The sequence below is a fragment of the Cimex lectularius genome, unplaced genomic scaffold (assembly GCF_000648675.2).
Source record: "Cimex lectularius strain Harlan isolate CLEC.00 unplaced genomic scaffold, Clec_2.1 scaffold15, whole genome shotgun sequence".
Classification (NCBI taxonomy): Eukaryota; Metazoa; Arthropoda; class Insecta; order Hemiptera; family Cimicidae; genus Cimex; species Cimex lectularius.
Window position 1 is genome coordinate 846,876 of NW_019392667.1, and position 17,955 is coordinate 864,830.

General features: G+C 35.0%; 1 protein-coding gene across 2 annotated transcripts in view; it reads left to right on the plus strand.

The window, feature by feature from the left end:
• Positions 1-17,955, plus strand: part of LOC106673577 (titin) — a 151,636-nt gene that overhangs the window by 67,371 nt on the left and 66,310 nt on the right. For both annotated transcript variants that reach the window (XM_024225167.1, XM_024225168.1), the window contains exons 20-33: positions 14,155-14,197; positions 14,310-14,452; positions 14,533-14,685; positions 14,746-14,909; positions 14,989-15,219; positions 15,293-15,437; positions 15,630-15,696; positions 15,803-16,121; positions 16,181-16,327; positions 16,388-16,626; positions 16,690-17,063; positions 17,122-17,379; positions 17,447-17,590; positions 17,653-17,925. In XM_024225167.1, coding sequence (XP_024080935.1) covers positions 14,155-14,197; positions 14,310-14,452; positions 14,533-14,685; positions 14,746-14,909; positions 14,989-15,219; positions 15,293-15,437; positions 15,630-15,696; positions 15,803-16,121; positions 16,181-16,327; positions 16,388-16,626; positions 16,690-17,063; positions 17,122-17,379; positions 17,447-17,590; positions 17,653-17,925 — 2,700 coding nt within the window. The remainder of the gene's footprint in view (positions 1-14,154; positions 14,198-14,309; positions 14,453-14,532; positions 14,686-14,745; positions 14,910-14,988; positions 15,220-15,292; positions 15,438-15,629; positions 15,697-15,802; positions 16,122-16,180; positions 16,328-16,387; positions 16,627-16,689; positions 17,064-17,121; positions 17,380-17,446; positions 17,591-17,652; positions 17,926-17,955) is intronic.

Below are 17,955 nucleotides of genomic sequence, written 5' to 3' on the forward strand. Positions count from 1 at the left end.
GGTTCGCATATAAACCCTCAGGGTGCCGGTGTTTTTGAAAAAAGCCCATTTGTATGTATGTCGGTTTCGAATGCAGGGCCGCTGGATTCGAACTCGGGACCTTTACCTTACAGTGATGAGCGCCGTGTCAACACCTAAACCGTTGAGGCCACCGACGCCCCCTTTTATTATTATTATTATCAGATTACACTTTGATTTTTTATTTTATGTTGATTATACGATTGACTGAAAGCATGATGAACCTTGTGTGTGCTTCTGTTAATTTTTTATTTATGTTAATGCGCAAAGTTAAGCGACGGCATCTATAAATTCTTAGATGCTTTATCGATTCTTCTTTTTGGTTTCTCGGCAATAGTCTATTTTTTATTTCTAATTTGGGTGGTTTTCTTGGTCTTTAGTGTGAATATTTATTACATTGACTTTCAATCCTACTTAACCGACTGTTGCTTCAGAGTGAGTTGTGGAAATCAGACCGATAGCCGACATCTCTCAAGGGAGCATTCTTGGTCTCATCATTTGTATCATCTATATTGCTAATCTATTTTCTCACCCCCCCCCCCAATACTATCATCACCACCTATGCGGACGATACAGCTGTTTTGTCGTATAACTCGAATCCTATCCAAGTTACTTCCAACATCCAATCGCACCTTCGAAGACTGTTACGAAAGTTGGAGGATAAAACTTAATAAAAACAAATCTACTCAGCGGTGTGTTCACATTGAAAAATAATGTTGCCCTCCGCTGTGTAATGAGCTACCGAATTACATTCAAGTCAACTATTTAGGGCTATACCTAAATAGCAAACTGACGTGGAATTCACACAAGATTTCAGAGACAACTTAATTTAACGTAAGACTTGGACAAAACTCCTTATTACGTGACTAACTTGACTAACCACAACGACCTCAACATTACTCTTGTCAATGAACTGATCCATTCCCGATTCCAAAAGTTAACACCTCTCGATCCATCTTAACCCTACTTCTTAATCTCCGATCTCTTAATTCTTAAACAACGATGACCTCGAGACCTCCTTAATCCCTCATACCGACAGCATTAGGTGGTTTCTCACGGTTTGGGTCCTCCAGGTACAGTGACATTAGTTTTAGAGCTGCGACATTATGAAAAAAACAATCACATTTGTAACATGTACTAATATGTTTAGGTTGCAAATACATAAAAAACATCCAAAAAAATGTGAATATTTCAGTAGTGCTTCTCACTAGTTGCACATCAATGGTTCCAAACTTTTTTGGACGGATTTCTGATTATGATGAACACTACTGTGTCTTCTGTGACTAAGGCTCTTCAAACTGGGATATTGGAAGGAGATACACGTTGAACAATATTGGTGATAAGACAGATCCTTGAAGGAGTTCCACCACTTAGGACTCTTAGTGCAGATGAGGATTTAATTTAACTTTAAATGTTCTGCCGATTAAATAAGAGCAAAAACGGCTTAAATGATGTAACATTTAACTATAACCATCCAATATATGTCTGATTTTCTGTATTAAATAATCTTGAAGCTTGGAGGGAACATTTGTGACGTTTTGTCTCTTATAGAAAATATTTTCTATGTATTTAGATTAATATTTAGAAAAGGTTTTATTACAGAAAAGAATTATGCGATCAATCAGGTAAAATAATCTACCTCAGCATATGCGTCAGCATTTTGACAATCTGGTCCGCCTGTTCTCGCTGTGTACACTGAATAAATACGGCGTGAAAATGAACTATTAACTAATCAGGACGGTAACGGACGATTGATTTGACACAATTTATGATAACATCAGGGGTTTTATTACGAACATTACACAATTAGGAAAAATAAACAAACTCAGCATATTCACGCCGTTCCTCGTCCTGATCTGCCGGTTCTCGCTGTACTTATAAATTTATGACATCCTTTTTTGTACAATGTTACAAAAATTACATACAATATCGGAGCCAATCGTGTTACTCTTTCTTAAAATACATTGAGTAGATTGTAAGTTGCTACGGTCTTTTTAATTGAACGATTTTTCATCTGTTAGTAATTTCCAAATTGATTTTTTACAAAATCCTTACACATTGAACACCATTAGATTTAAATTTTGAATTTTAATTTATCATGTTTGGATTGTGTTATTTATATTGTAATTGTTTTTGTAACTACGGATTCAAAAAAATTATCTAGGGATTGTCGTGTTGATTTTAGTTTTATAGAGGTTGTTTTCAGCTAAATATAATCGAGTACCACTTTAATATTACAAATCGAAAATATACGAAAACAGTGAAATTTGAAATTATTTCCAACTGATGCCCAAGTCGGGTTCTCCCTTAACCCAGATGTGTCAAGTCCTCCCCTTCTTCTTACCAGTAGACCTCGGGGAGGTCTTCTACCATATTCGCCTCCAGTCTGACCAGTGAAATTGCACGAGCAGCACCCAGAAAGAAGGGATATCGCTCATACACCGTTTGTGTTTTTCTTTCCTCGGGCCGGGCGATTTATCAAAATGATTCTCCGCCCAGAGTATCCGGAATACCACCATAAAATAACCCAGGAAGGTAATTAAAAAACACCATTGTTAAAATTGTATCTATGCTTTAATATCTAATTGAATAAAATAGGCAGATTTTATAGACGTGTCGATTAGTTTCTTTGTAGTGGATATAATTTCCCTTCGACCCATTTTAAAACAAAAGACCTTCGACAGGAAGGCGAGGGAGAATCCCTGGCAGAAGGTCTTCCGTTTATTGTGTCTGGGATTAAATCGTTTTTCATGTCGAACCAATTATTGGTCGGCGTTCAACAATGCGTCAGATTGAAATTCTGGCATTGTAAATTTTTAACTATTTTCGCCGGCAGCCTGATCACAATTCCACCACAACGCGTATCAAGTGTTTGGTAGAAGTCCTAGAAGGATCATGAATTTCTACTGTTCGCTAGAAGGTAAACAGAATTTTCCTACCCTTCATTCTTGACTTTCTGTCGTGTCATTGTTTCAGTTTTGTACCTTGTTTTGTACATTGTAAATAATGTGTAATTACATCGTTTGAAGTCATTTGGATAATACCCTGAAGCGATTATGCTTTTAAAATAATTGTTGACGATTTTACCAATGCCGTTGAATGTCCTTTAAATTTTTCTCTCGAAAAATCAATAAATACCTTCCCTATAATATTGAAATACCATATACTGAGTTGCTTTTCCCTCTTTACTTGTGTGATGTTAGTTTTAAGTTGATAAAAATACTGATATGGATCAGTTCAATCATGATTGATAATCATGTCGCTCCAGTACGTTATTAGGTTGAACACAGGTAACATTTTCATAATTCGAAGTGCATTAGTTTTGTGAAATTTCCTCTTGTGGTCTGCGAGGTGATGAAACTGTAATTTGATCCTTACCGATCATCCTGGATTGCCTTTTCTCGCTGTTTTTGTCTGTCAGGCGCGTTCGGGTTTTTGCCATCTTCAGTAATGGAAATAATATAAATAATTGAGGTGGCGTGAGTATATTAATTCAATGTTCAGTAATGGGTTTGTTGTGTCTGTTGTGACCAGTTCACCAACCGACCAATCACTACACCATAAAAGCTAAAAATGTATTATAGATATATTAAATTCACTATTTTTCGTGGTCCGCTTGACCAATTAATATCATTAAATTAATTAAAGTTTTTAGTTGAAAAATGGCAAAAAGGTGGGAAAATTAAAAAGGTGGGGTTAAGAAGGGAAGTTAGTGCCCGAGGGATCGAAGTCACGATAGCTCAAGTGGTAGAGCAGCGGCGTATCGAGCCAAAGGTCGTGAGTTCGAATCCCGCTCGTGACACTGACTTTTTTATCTAAACTAAAAACCTAATTAATTGAATCATAGATATAGTTTGTGTGCTTAGTCTCTTCAGTAATGGGTTGTGTTGTGTCTGTTGTGACCAAACTTCACTAACCGACCAATCACTACACCATAAAAGCTAAAAATTTAATCAGGCTGTATTTATGGTATACTCAGTTTTCAATAATGAGTTTTGTTGTGACAAAAATCTCACCAAGCCGACCATTTTTAATACAATGAAAGCAAAAATGTAGTAATCTAGCTATAGTTTGTTATGGGTTATGGTTTGTTTATGTTAGTACTACAGATGTGTACTAACACACCGTAAAATATTGTGACGTGCCTAAAAGCGCCTAACAGACCAAATCAGCGAGGTTAACCGGACCAAAATTGTATAGAAAGGGCCAAGGTACATTCATCACCTCGCTCACCCGAAGAAGCCACCTCACGCCAAAACGTTTAATTAAGGGTACTGACAACTTACTTTGATTGCAGTGAAAAATGGCTTAAGTAAAAAAATAGAAACTTTGGAGAAATCAAGTTTAAAATTTACAATTTTCGGCGGGTAAAGTTCCCACGTTTATGCTTTTATGATTCTCTCAAAATTAGTCTATGCTTCCTGTAGTGTTTTTTCGTGTACTTTACTGGATATTTACAATTTTTGACTTAACTTCTCTTTTTAATTATTCTACAGATACGTAATATTGTTGTTTAGTCGAATTATTTCAAAAAGGCTTGTTGTAGGTGAAAGTAAACACAGCTCATGGATAACAGTAAAGCAGTAAGATTTACACAGGAACTTACAAGAAATACAATAAAATCAAAAAAGCATCAGAGGCCCCAAGTTTGATAAAAGACTATTTTATCTAATAATTGCGAAAATACATGTCACTATAATGGTGTTCATTTGAAAATCGAAAGAAGCTTTTACTTTTTATTGCCCAATTCAGGGACTTAACTAAGTTAAGTAAGAGTCCTGAGTGTCAAACCTGGAGACACATAAATGAATTTTAATTCGGACAGGCGATAAATAACCTAGGGCGATAAGCGACGAGATCGTAAAAGAGGAGTGGAAGGCGCCGGTGTACGTTATGAAAGCCGAAATCCCCTTGACCCTTATATTCTGACCATAGAAGGAGCTGTTTCTGCACTCACTGACTCATTTTCAACAACCTGTCGCCGTTTGTTTCATTATTGGCTATATCAAAAGAAAGCGGTCCTGTTGACTTTTCGGCTGTCCTCTAATTTTAACGGCTACTGTTGGCACTAGTGGTCATTGAACACATTAAGACAGTTACTGTTCACACCTACATAAAAAATCCTTAGTACAGTTGCTATTTTCTGTTTTCTAAGGTCACTGGAATCGTACATCCACAGTTTATCTTTTAATGAACGCCAATTAGCTTTAAGCCGGTGATTTAGTTTCCCGGCCCGTGCCAAGTGGGCTCTAACTATAGGTTTACTTTTTGGCAAAGTTGGTCCTATGCCTCTGAGTGATCTTTGTGATCGGAAAACCGAATTCCGTTCACTCGTCTTCCCTTCCTCGGTTTATTTATAACTTTTGTTCTGAATTCCGATTTCAACATTTTTCTCCACCGCTGCACATGACTGGGAAAGGTTTTTAGTTACAAATATCTTGATGGCCGTTGGCCAAAATTCGCCACCTCGTTTATTGTCTCTAATTATAAAACATCATATTAGCTTTAAAACTTTCAAGTTAGTATTATGTTAAGTTAAGAATTTTGTTTAAAAAGTTGCTTTTATTTGCTTCCTCTACACTCTCAAATCATCGTTGAAATCCATCTCAGAAACGGGCAGAATATTCTGGTTATACTCTTCTTCTTATAAATCTATTTACCTAGTCCTTGGATTATTTTAATTAACCCTCATAGTCAGTACGACCTTCCAAGTCACCAGACGTGGCCAATTCACAAAATTTATTCGCACAGGCCAAAATGTGAAGACGTAAAACTAGTGAGCCTTGTATAAAAAGGAATGTCCCCTTCCCTGGCACAATTATCTAAATTAATTTTCGGACCAGACTTAAAAACAATTGATCGTTGATTGCCATGTTACTTTTTGGCAAGTGGCAGACTAGATATTCGAATTAAAAACGTCGATGAATAAGGATCCTGATATAACCAAAAGTTTGTCAGAAAAATTTAAATTTTTTTGTTTGTTTAATTAGTTTCATAAACCTCTCACTTTATCCTTTTATCTCTCCTCTTGTCTTTTCTCATATTTTCATTCATTTACGTATTTACATATTGTATTATGTTATATGTACATATTGTATCCCTCTTTCTTTCTATGTATAATTCTCTCTCTCTCTCTCTCTTTCTCTCTCTCTCTCTCTCTCTCTCTCTCTCTCTCTCTCTCTCTCTCTCTCTGCCTCTGCCTCTGCCTCTACCTATACCTTTACTGTCCCTTTTTTTCTCCTTAAGGGTAGTTTTTCTCAAGAGATAACAAAGCTTTCTTTCTCACCTTCTTTCTTTATTTTTCTCTCTTTCTTTCCATCTTTCTTTTCTTCTTCCATCCTTTCTTTCTGTCTTTCTTTTTTCTCACTTTCTTTCTTTCTCTTTATCTCTTGTTATTTCTTCCTTATCCTATTCTTATTTTATTTTTCTCACCTCCTTTCTTTGTATCCCTCTTTCTTTCTGTAGCTCTTTACATCTACCTTCGTTTTGTTCTGATTTTCTTTTTCCCCACTTTTTCTTTTTTTTCTATCTCTTTTTATCATTTACTTACTTTTGTACCAATTTCTCTCTCTCTCTCTCTCTCTCTCTCTCTCTCTCTCTCTCTCTCTCTCTCTTTCTACTTCTACTTCTACTTCTACTTCTACCTCTGTCCCCATTTTTTATCCTTAAGGGAAGTTGTTCTCACGAGGTAACAAAGTTTTCATTCTCACTTCTTTCTCACCTTCTTTCTTTACTTCTCTCTCATTTTTATCTTTCTTTATTTCTTCCATCCTTTCTTTCTGACTTTCTTTCTTTTTCTTTTTTCTCACTTTATTTCTTTCTTTCTCTTTATCTCTTTTTTTCTTCCTTCCTCTCTTCTCATTTTCTTTTTTCTCACCTTCTTTCTTTGTTTCCCTCTCTCTTTGTGCAGCTCTCTAATTCTACCTTCGTTTCTGATTGTCTTTCTTTCTCACATTTTATTTTTCCTCTGTCTCTTTTTATCACTTACTTCCTTTTTTACTAATTTTTTCTTTTTTTCTCGTTCTCTCTCTTTCTATATAGTTATTTTTTGTTTGTATGTTAACAACTTTCTACATAGTTATTTAAAATATCTTTCATTTCATTGCTCTTCTCTCTGATTGCTTCTGCTTGTTATTCTTATTTTCTTATCATCTTCATTTTCTCCGTCTGTCTTCTTCAGATTACTTCGTTGACTTATTTACTTATCTTTAACTTACTTATCTATTTACTTATTTATTATCTGCAGTATCCATCAATCCATCTATTCTATCTGTCTAACCCCTTTCTCTCGTTATTTTTATGTTATTTACACTAGCCACACCTTTATTTAGACATTTAAGGGTTTTTATTATGACAAAATCTTGATTTTTGATGCTTAAATCCAGCCAAAAAAAAGAGGCAAATAGGCAATAAAAATAGGAAAAACATTCATCATGGCAATTAATGATCCGTTCATCTATCGTACAATTAAATTAATTAAAAGCTATTTGTGACGTCCTTGTCAACGAGGTACAGATTTTCACAGCGGTTCCATTAACTTCCGCTCATTTTCCACTTTTCACCAAAGTCCTTACTCACGAACTGATGCTCATCACTTCTGCAGCATGAGTTTTATCTTTTCGCTGATTCAATAAAAAAAAACGATTAGATCGATTGCAGCTTTGGTTTAATTGGTTTTTTCATTAAAAAAATCCTAAACTCAACGCTTAAGTCATATGAAAACCAAGTTTAATTGCTTCCGATTGTCATACGTTCTCCAGACACTGGACTGCCACTCTGAAATTAAAAATAACAATAATGTGTTTTATTACTTGATAAAATTATCTGCTTGGAAAATTTTATAGATGTTTAGTTAATTTCACAATTGAACAACTGAACACTGCATTGAAGAATGAAACTTATGCTCCTGCATTGGTTTTAGGAACTAATTGATTTATGCTTCAAGAGGACACCCTCTTTCAAAACGTACACATTAATTTTCAGTCTTTCACCACTCAGGCGCCTGTCGCGTTTTGAAACTGCTTCAAGAATTTTGACGCCGAACGTCAAGTCAACCGTAAATCACGTTTTCTGTTTATCTCACGCGTACAGAACGCCTGAATGAACGCCAGCGACATGAAATGCATGAGTCACAAGTGGCCGTAAATCTTTTGGAAAAGTCTACCAGTGCTTATGGTTTTTTTTATTGCCAGATTGCTCTGCGATGATCCGGCGATAAAACCATAATCCGATCATGTTTACTCGCCCAAAAAATTAATCTTCCTTTGCGGAATTTTCTTCAGCAAAACAGTACAAACTAGTTACACTGACAGGCAAAAAATTCCACCCAGTTATAATATAACTTGATTTGTACATTTTTTTAATATATTAATCAAAGTTTCACGTTATTAATAATTGAGTCTTTGTCTTGCTAAGAAAAAAGAAAAAAAGACGAACAGATAAAATTTGTTTTATATTTTTAATTAACATTTCAGTATCGCGTATTTCCTCCTCTTGTCTTAATTATATCTCGAAGATGCCTCGGCATATTTTCTAAGTTTCTACCACTCTGGAAATGTCTCTTTGCTGGAGGTTAGCCCATTCTTCGCGAAGAGGCCTTTCAAGATCGTGGAGTGTATCAGGAAGTGATGGACGTGCTCTTATTCGTCTTTTGAGGTTATCCCATCTTCGATGTGGTTCAAGTCTGAAGAACGGGCTGGCCAGGCTAAGAGCCTGATGTTATGCTGATGTGTGTACTATGCGAGCGGCATGTGGACGGGCATTATCATGCATTAGATATCGCTGATTTCATCGAGGATAGGCAACGCATGATGTTCCAAAATTTCATCCACATAGCGATTGGCCGTCAAAGACCCTCCACGAACAACAACCAACTCTCTGCGACTCTCCATTGAAATTCCCGCCCAGACCATCACTGAGCTACGTTGAAATAGTTGGCTCTGGGAAAACTTACAAACTTTCATTTCGCCTTCTCCACACTCTTCCACGCCCATGAAGATCGTAGAGCAACTCTACACTCATCTATAAAAAGTACAGCAGACCAATCGTCTCCTCGAACGTCCTGGAGCTGATGAATCGCTCGAACAACAGAAAGGTCCCGGTTTCGCAAAATTTTCAAAGTCAAACAACGGTCATCCTGTGGTTCTGTTACCCTAGGACGTCCAGAACGGACCTTCTATGGTAGGACCCAGTTTCTCGAAACATCTGATGTAGAGAGAGTTTCGTAGGTAACTCCGATGCTGATAGCCGCATACCTTATTGGAACGTCCAACGCGCAACATCCTCAGCACTTTAAGTTTAAAAATTGACATTAAGAAGACAAAGATGAAAACTAAACAGTTTATTGCTTCACAATTCAAATGAGACAATAAACATTTTAAATTTCGTAAAATGTAAACATTGAAAAATCTTTTATCCTTGTTTTGGATCAAGGATTAAGTGTGTTTACCTCTAATTGATATTCCCAATTTAAAACAGCATAAACAAATATTTATTGATAAAAAAAATGAGTCAAATTAAGGGCAGAATTTTCTTTTATCGAGAAAATTAAAAAAAAATCAAGTGGGTGAAAAATAAGTCCTATGCAATTTTTTTGTCGTTTTACTCATTTATATATACTTATACTATTTGTATACATTTGTATGTCCTGGTTGCGACCATGCCTAAGACGGCCCTGAGAAAGGAAGGACCTTGGGCGTAAGACATCTCCCCAGACGCCGACCTAGATTATTTTACTAGAGACCAGAGTTGAGAAAGGAAGGACGGGCTGTGATGAGTCAGTTCCAACGGATTTCCATAAATGGAACTGTATTTAAATTAAACCTTTGGCGTTAGATTGTTTCACCTCGATCATAGAAATCTTTAAGTAATTTTAAAAAAAATAATCAATGAAGGTTAAAATACCATTTCGCTAGATCAACAAGTTCAGAAAGTACTAAAATTTGTTTTGCACATTACACTCTAGCTCTCCCCTTAACTAATAGGTCTATTTAATTACTGTAATCTCGTTTTTCTTTCTCTTTTTATATATATTGTTATAATGTGTGTGGGATCTGGTTTCTGGTCACGTAGAGAAAGAAGTAGACTCTGTGATCACTTGTCAAGCTTTCGGCCTTAATAAGACCATCATCAGGGCCTGAATAAATATTACAACATTATATTATTTCATTGTAATATTTATTCAGGCCCTGATGATGGTCTTATAAAGGCCGAAAGCTTGACAAATGATCACGGAGTCTACTTCTTTCTCTACCTGACCAGAAACCAGAACCTAAACACGTTAGTCGTCGTGGTCGATTTTATCTTCATCAGTATATTGTTATATATAAATATTTCACGAGGTTATATGAACCCTCGGTTTTTTGGTGAAAAGCCCGTTTGTAACTTGAGTTCAAATGCAGGGCCGCTGGATTCGAACCCGGGACCTTTACCTTACAGTATCAATATCTACCTCTCTATGCCTGTTTCTATTCTCTCTTCCTTTTACTCTTGTTTTAATTTTTTCTTTTCTCTATTTTCGCTATATTTTTGTTTTCCTTTCTATCTTTTGCTGTTTTTCGATCCCTGTCACTCGCAAAAACAACACCCGCACAACTTTTTCTTTAGCACTTTTCCGACCACAAACAAAAAAACACAAAAATAAAAAACTCTCATAACTCAAAAAAATAATTAAATAATTAATAAATGCTTTATCTGAATTGTATTTATCGTTCATCAATGGATTAGGTGTATTAAAAAAAGAAGCACTAAATTATGCCTATTTGCATATATATAAAATAATGTGTGCAGGTGAAAAACAATTTTTTTATATGTTTACAATGATTAATTTGAAAATAGATTAACAATTTAAATTATTATTTATGTTAAAAAATTGTTAAATATATGAAATCCTAGTAAGCAACCTTTTCCGTTTTATTTTTTTATTTTTATTTTCCGATCAATTAACTTGCAAGGAAAACAAAAGGATATACAGCCTATTAATTTGTGCTCTGTTTAAAAAATGATTTTCCCATATCGTAGTAAAAAAGTTGATTATGTTATTTTGCTTTAGAAATTATTGTGAATCACTGCCGATGGTTTGTTGGTTCTTGAACACGCACGAACTGACCACTCGTTTAATCTACTTATTATTCTTTTCAGTTAATTAATCTTTAATTAAGGTATTGATTGAGATAAAGAAGTCAGTGCCGCGAGCGGGATTCGAACCCACGACCTTCGGCTAAATACGCCGCTGCTCTACACGAGCTATCGATCCACTCGGACACTTCCCATCTCAACCTCGCTTTTTTGAAATTTCCCTCCTTTTGCCATTTTTCATTTTATCTCAACCAATACCTTATTTAAAGATTAATTAATTGAAAAGATTTTAATTGGTCAATCGGACCACGAAACCTAATATATTTATTATTGTTAACTGTACTCTTATTATGCACAAGCATTCTTCCATGAGAACAGAAACACCTACTCATTTGGTGCCGATGGCAATCTTAAGATCCGTAAGGTCAGTTCTAACTCTCAATTATGCAGATGCGCGGCTCCACCAGAGCAACAGCCCCTATTGTTCGCCCATTTTTTCCGAGTTTGAAAGCATCCCCGTGCGTTGCACATGTGCAGCGCACGTTTTTCACTTGGAGTGCTGCCCTTTGGAGGGGTGGTTTTTAAAGATAGCTGCTCCTAGAATGGATCGTGAAAGGCGATCCGTTGGCATGGACCAGAAATAGTCCCGAAACCCCCACCGTGTCCCTCGGCCCGGTGAGATTCCATGTCAGGAAAACGACTATTGATGAGGACGAGATAAATATTTACGTGAAAAGGAAAATTTCAAATTTATTTTTGTACTTATCGAGTATCGAAAACGAGCCAATGAGAGAGAAAAAGTAACCATTTTACTTTTAAAAACCTGGGGAATGGTGAAAAGTAGCAATTTAACACAGCATTTTTAAATTCTGGATAACTAAATACCCCCAAAAAATTATATTTTGAAAATAAAAGTTAATTACGTTCATATTTTGGTCGAAACAATTAATTTAACAATCAATTTTAAAACTTATTACATAACTTGAACATTTTGTATTTTTTAAAGTATTTTCTTTTTATGCACAAAAGGTTGGATCATGATAAATACCAACAATCCAAAACAAAATTTTTACTTTCTTTAATGAAAATTAATTTTATTTATTAACCATTTAGATAACTAAATACCCCCCCCCCCAAAAAAAAATAAATAAAAGAAAAAAAAAATATTTTGGAAATAAAAGTTAATTGCTTTCATATTTTGGTTGAACCAAGAGATTAATTAATATTACTATTATCAGGGAACTGTATTTCTTAAAAATCAAATAATAATCAATAATCAATTTTAAAACTTATTACATAACTTCAATATTTTGTCATTTTTTAAGATTTTCTTTTTATGCACAAAAGGTTGGATCATGATAGATACCAACCAACAAAAAAAAATTACTTTCTCTAATAAAAATTAATTTTATTTATTAACCATTTGGATAACTGAATACCCCCCAAAAAAATCTAAAAAAATTATATTTTGAAAATAAAAGTTAATTACGTTTATATTTTGGTCGAAACAAGAGTTTAATTTAAAATAATCTATTTTAAAACTTATTACATATTGAAAAATGGCAAAAAGGAGAGAAAACTCAAAAGGTGGGGTTGAGTTGGTGTCCGAGTGGATCGAGGTCACGATAGCTCATGATAGATACCAACCATTCAAAAAAAAAAAAAAAGTTTAATTTAAAATAATCTATTTTAAAACTTATTACATATTGAAAAATGGCAAAAAGGAGAGAAAATTCAAAAGGTGGGGTTGAGTTGGTGTCCGAGTGGATCGAAATCACGATAGCTCAAGTGGTAGAGTAGCGGCGTGTCTAGCCGAAGGTCGTGGGTTCGAATCCCGCTCGTGACACTGACTTTTTTATCTCAACTAAAATCCTTAATTAATTGTAAAGAAAAATATGAATGTGGTTATTTATTTGAACTAAACAAACCATGTATTTTTTATGCAATATATTTCAGTTGTTAATGCATTTNCCAAAAATTATATTTTGAAAATAAAAGTTAATTACGTTCATATTTTGGTCGAACCAAGATCAAGTAACAATCAATAATCAATTTTAAAACTTATTACATAACTTGAACATTTTGTAATTTTTTAGGTATTTTCTTTTTATGCACAAAAGGTTGGATCATGATAGATATGAACCATTAAAAAAAAAAAAAAAAACTAATAAAAATCAATTTTAGTTATTAACCATTTGGATAACTAAAAACCCCCCAAAAATTATATTTTGACATTAAAAGTTAATTACATTCATAATTGGTCGAACCAAGAGATTAATTAATATTATTAATATCAGGGGACTGTATTTCTTAAAAATCAAGTACATAACTTGAAAATTTCGTAATTTTTTAAATATTTTCTTAAAAAAAAAAAACTTCCCCTAATGGAAATTAATTTTATTTATTAAAAATTTAAACTACTGGGCGAAGTTTTTTAAAAACTATAATTGATAATAAAGCAGTAAAATATTAAGGTAATATTATTACTTTGTGAGAATTTTTCTTGATCAGAGATGGTGCTACAATACTGATTGTTACTCGTTAATTTATTCAATATGGATTATTTTTTTATTCAGCAAAGAGATTGACAAGCCACATTAATTTAACATAATGCATTTGTAATTCATCTTGTGAAGTTTCTTTGAGGTCTACAAATGAAGAAGCTGAAGTTTGGCACTTAACACACATTCCTTTGTTAAAAGCAGCTAGGATGATGACCAGGAAGATCAAAATTGGCCAAACTATAGATTTGTGTTTTTAATTAATAATGGTATTATACATAACATTAAAAGGCAACATTCCTTTTAAAATTTTCAGTGGAAAATTTAAAATTAATAAAATACTTTTATACCTTATGCCATTTGTGTCGTGGTTTATATGTTACATGCAATAGTTCCTTGAATGAATTTGGCTTCCATTATCACATCTTTTCTAGATAAAATCTCAGTCCTTTATCTCGAATGATTCAGATTAAACTTGGGCAAAATTGTTTACTTTTTATAACACTCTGAGTACTTTCTAGCTTTGACAAAATTTAAAATGGCATTTTTCTGTTTGCAGTTCAAGGCATGATAGTACAAGAGGGGATGCTAGCTCCAAGTTTGTAAGTATCATTACTATATATTACCAATGATAAGGTTTTTATGTATTGGGTTTTATTATTCCATCTGTAGCTTCACACTTTTATGTTCTTTTCATATTTAATTTAATTTCAGCCCCGATGGAACACCTCCTATTTTTGAAAAGGTGTTCAGCAATGCTAGATTCGCCCAAGGCGGCGATGCTTTGTTTGAAGGAAGGGTTACCGGACAACCCCGACCAGTAGTCTCCTGGACGAGAAAAGGAGGGCCACTCCTTGGTAATTCGTTTATATCTAATCTGATTTGAAAATTTAAAATTGTAATAAACAACAATCTAAATTTAATACACTGTGTGCAGATTCACAAAAACATAGACTGAGCTATGAGGAACAGACAGGGAATGTTTCTCTATGCATCACTCGAATTGGACCAGGAGATGAAGGCGAATATACGTGCACTGCTAGAAATCAATTCGGAGAAGCTACTTGCTCCGTATATATACAGCCTGAAGGTATTTGAAAAAAATTTTCATCGGATTTTGAACATTATTTACAAATCATTGTTACCTTAGGACTTGCAATGCCAGTACAGCCCCAAGGCATGAGAAAAGAAACCCAAATGAGACAACAGACCCAACAAATGACGCAGTCTGGTATGCAGCAGATGCAGACCACACAATCAATGCAACGCACGCAAACGATGCAGTATACCAATGGATTTTCATCCGTTGAAGAAGTCAGTACAAACAGCATCGGCTTCATTTTAAGGGATTTAAATTTGACTGTTTAACCTTAATTTGTAATTTTCAATACAGGACTTTAAAGTAGACACTTTTGAATATCGGCTCCTAAGGGAAGTATCATTCCGAGAATCACTCACAAGGCGATATGCAGGCGAGAGTGACATGTCGCTATCCACAGTGGTTGAAAGGCATCTTGGACCACCAGCTCCTCCACAGGTTCAGGCCAAGCCACGAAACTCGAAACTCAATGAAGGCTCTGATGCCGTTTTCACTGCTGTCGTACCTGCTAATCCAAAACCGAGGGTGAGTAACTTAACCAACTAATAAGTTTAAAAAAATTAGATTTAGATAAGAAATTACATTTTTCCTTTTTTAGTTGACATGGTTTAAAAATGGAAAACGATTAGCATCATCACAAAAGCACCAGACCACTTATTCAAATCAACAAGCAAGTTTACGAATTAACCAGGTTTCAGCTCAGGATAGTGGTCATTATACGCTATTAGCCGAAAACCCTCAAGGTACTGAAAAATTATTACAACTTAATACAGATTTTTTAATTTCTACGTATCCTTTAATTGTCGAGTTTTTTAGTGAATTTCTTTTATTTAATTAGGATACATAAATGTAATAAATCAAGTGAATCTTTGTCTACTGCTAAAAAAGCGTTTGTTTGAAACTACATATAAGCTAAATAACATTCTTTTTTTCAGGATGTGTTGTAACCTCAGCTTACTTAGCAGTTGAACCCTCAGCTCAGCAAGAGCAAGTTTATGAAAGGTATGACAAATATATAATTTATTGTTAAATATTAAGGTACTATTTTGGAGAAAATATTCCTCCTGTTGTAGAAATACTAATTAATAATACTAATAACTAATTTCAGGGAGATGTTGAGTCAGAAAAGTTTTGTAGAAACAGAGTCAGTTGAAGGAAAGATGATTGCTCCAAATTTTGCGAGAGGTTGTACAGACAGAGATGTAACGGAAGGTAAGATGACCAGATTCGACTGCAGAGTCACTGGGCGGCCCTATCCAGAGGTCACTTGGTTTATCAATGGAAGACAAGTTATTGATGATGCCACTCATAAAGTTCTTGTCAACGAAAGTGGAAATCATGCACTAATGATTACAAATGTGTCAAGACATGATTCAGGCACAGTGACCTGTGTTGCTAAAAACAAGGCTGGCGAGACTTCATTTGAAGTAAATACTAAATACTATTCTAATGCTTACATTTTTTATAAACTTAATTTACTGTGCAGTGCAAACTGAACGTGATTGAGAAGGAGCTTGTTGTTTCACCGAAATTCGTACAGAGATTTAGTGCAGTGAGTGTAAAAGAAGGAGAACCGGTTAGTCTAACTGCACGGGCTGTTGGAACTCCTGTCCCCAACATCACATGGCAAAAGGTAAAAAAAATTGATATTTGTGTGTCACAAAATGACTGATGTAATGTTTGTAATATACAGGACGGAGTACCAATAATAAGCAATAATGATGTATCGATAATGACATCTGGAGGCGGGAGCACCTTAGAAATTTTTGCCTGCAAACCTCAAGATGCAGGATGGTATCAGTGTATGGCACAGAATATGGCTGGCTCTACTGCAACAAGGGCAAGAGTTCATGTGCAGAAAATCGTAAAACAAGATCTTTACCAACCTTCAAGGCTGCATCTACCAACGCCGACCACAGTTATCCAGCCTGAGTAATAATTTCTTTACACCCCCAAGTTGTTGTAATTAGTTTTAATGTATAAATGACTTTACAGACCTGCACCAGAACCAGAAATTATATATTTGAGACATGTTGAGAGATCTGCACCAAAATCACCAAGAGGTGAACAGGATAAGGTATACCCACCACCGCAATTTATCATCCCACTGAGTGACCAGTCACAGACTGAAGGTGCAAGAGTACATTTTGAAGCAAGAGTAGAGCCAGTAGGTGACCCGTCGATGAACGTTCAATGGTACCACAACGGAAAACCATTGCCAGCCAGTTCAAGAATGACAACAACATTCAGATTTGGTTTCATTGCTTTGGATATGCTGAGTATTGTTCCAGAAGACGCTGGAGAATATACCTGTGTTGTTACATCAAATACTGGAACAGTACAGTCTGTAGCAAGATTCACAGTAACAAGTAAGTTCACTTTTCAGTTGATGGAAATTAAACAGCTTAATTAAATTTATTTATTTAGGTCGTGCAAGTATAGATCAAAAGAGTCAGTATCCAGATAGCTTGCAGTACATTTCACAGCTTGAGGACTATTCTAAATATCAGAGAACAGATAGCTTTGAGGAAATATCACCCGTAAGGCCCACATTTATTAGGCCTTTGAAGGATCTTGGACAATTACAGGAAGGAAGGAATGCCCATTTTGAAGCACAGCTTACACCAGTAAGCGATCCAACCATGAGAGTTGACTGGTTTAAAGATGGTCGCCCAATAACTGCCAGTATGTATTTAAATTTAACTAAATTAACATAAAACATGCCCTGATTGTCTTCCTATTAACTTTTAAGGTTCAAGAATCACAAACATATTTAATTTTGGATATGTTTCTCTGAACATTTTACATCTGAGAGCAGAAGATTCTGGTGTGTACACTGTCAGAGCTGTTAACAGGTGGGGAGAGGCAGTATCACAATCATCCGTTCAAGTAATTTGTAAGTATTGCTTTTAATTTTTTGAACAATTATAATATACTAATGAAAAATTTAATTTTCAGCTCGTAGTAGTGTTACGGGAGACTTGGGCATACCTGAACAGCAAAGGTACATTGACAGTGTCGAAGCTCTTGAAGCTTACAGCCAACAGGCCCTTAAGAAGGCAATGTATGAACCACCAGAAAGCACATCACCCCCTGTTTTCCAAACTCAAGTTCAAGATCAACTTGGTATCAAAGAAGGTGGATTTGCTCATTTTGAAGCAAGGCTGGAACCTGTTGGTGACTCCACATTAAGAGTCGAATGGCTGAAAGACGGAAGACCAGTTGAAGCTAGTAAGTCAAATTTTAGTGAATTTATTAAAT